At 47.1% G+C, this 1,455-nt stretch overlaps 1 protein-coding gene across 1 annotated transcript; it reads right to left on the bottom strand.

The window, feature by feature from the left end:
* Positions 1-376: 376 nt before the first annotated feature.
* On the bottom strand, positions 377-1,210 carry LOC127137522 (U11/U12 small nuclear ribonucleoprotein 31 kDa protein). Its single transcript, XM_051063981.1, has one exon. The coding sequence runs from the start codon at positions 1,208-1,210 to the stop codon at positions 377-379; it is 834 nt and encodes a 277-aa protein (XP_050919938.1).
* Positions 1,211-1,455: the final 245 nt, after the last annotated feature.

Raw genomic sequence — 1,455 nt, forward strand, 5'->3', positions numbered from 1 at the left:
TTTTGAATGTATGCAGACATTGTTGAAACAGGGAAAATTGAAGTTGATGGTGGTTGAATTGTATTAGGAGATGAGTTTGAGTGAAAAATATTGCATCCAATGCGTGGTATTTATAGAGACGGAGAAAACATGTGGGCGCTTGAGGGACTGACGCCTCCTCATGAGGCCCAATGCAGGCGCCACTAGTATTGGCGCCTCCTCATGAGAAGCGCAATGCATGCGCCAATGCTAGTGGCGCCTCCTCGTGAGGAGCGCAATGCATGCGCCAATGCTATTGACGCCTCCTCTTTATGCATTGGGGGTGCCCCAGTTCATCTGACGTATCCTCTACCAACACGCACCTTCAATCTGAAGTGTCAATGCTACATAGTCATGATCAATCATCATCATCATGATCACTCTCATCACTGAAATACCCAGCTTTCTTCCCTTTCTTCTTCGTCTTATTGTTGTCCAAACCCTCATCATCATTTCTGTTTCTCCCCAGCAACCTTTCACCCGCTTCATCATCCACAACAAAAGCCCAATTATCGTCAAATTGCTCCGCAGCAATCTGACCACCCTCCTCCTCCTCCTCATCACCTTCCTCCTCCCCATCCCTATCCCTCAGCCCACTAAATCCCTGTCGCGGCTTCTTAGGCTGAGGCCGCGGCCTCGGCCCCAACTGATTCTTAGGACACTCATACGACAAATGATCATGCCCCCCACACTCATAACACAAAGCAGTCTCAGTATTGTACACGCGCTTCCGAATAAACTCCGGAGCACGTCCATTATCAGCAGCAATAGAAGCAGTTAGAGTCCTTCCATTGAGAATCTTCTTATTCATCTCCGCCACGGCGCGTTGGGCGTCAATACGAGAAACGAATTGGACAAACGCGACACCGCGGCTTAGGCGCGTGTGACGGTCTTTGAGAACGGTTACACGCGCGATGCGGCCGAAAGTAGAGAAGAGCGTATGGAGATCGGAGTTTGTTAGGGAGTAATCTAGATTAGAAACGTATAGCGTCGATTTTGATGGTGCTAAGGGTTCACCTGTTCCTCCTATTGATGATCCTTTGTTGTTCGGTTTTGATTGGGGTTGATTACTGGATGTGGTGCCGGTGGTGGTGTTGGGGGTTGAGGACGAAGCGCAGTAGCGGTAGTAGAAAACGACGTCGTCTTCATCGCTGTCGCTGTGTTTTCGTTTGTGTTTCTTCTTGCTTGACATTTTTTTCGGTTCAGGTTTTTTGTTTCCGGCAACGGCGTTCGGTTTTCGGCGACGGAATTAGTTCTCCGATGCTTCTTTAATCTATAGAGGAAATCTAAGAGTGGAGAGATTCTATAATGCGTTTGAGAAACCCTAGAGAAGTGAAGCGAAACTCCAAGCGGATCTAGACATGGATCCGGATATTTTGGATTGGTTTTATATATGGTTTTATCCATTCTTATTTTTTTATAAGCAATACTATCCAT

The sequence above is a fragment of the Lathyrus oleraceus genome, chromosome 4, assembly GCF_024323335.1.
Source record: "Lathyrus oleraceus cultivar Zhongwan6 chromosome 4, CAAS_Psat_ZW6_1.0, whole genome shotgun sequence".
Taxonomy (NCBI): Eukaryota; Viridiplantae; Streptophyta; class Magnoliopsida; order Fabales; family Fabaceae; genus Lathyrus; species Lathyrus oleraceus.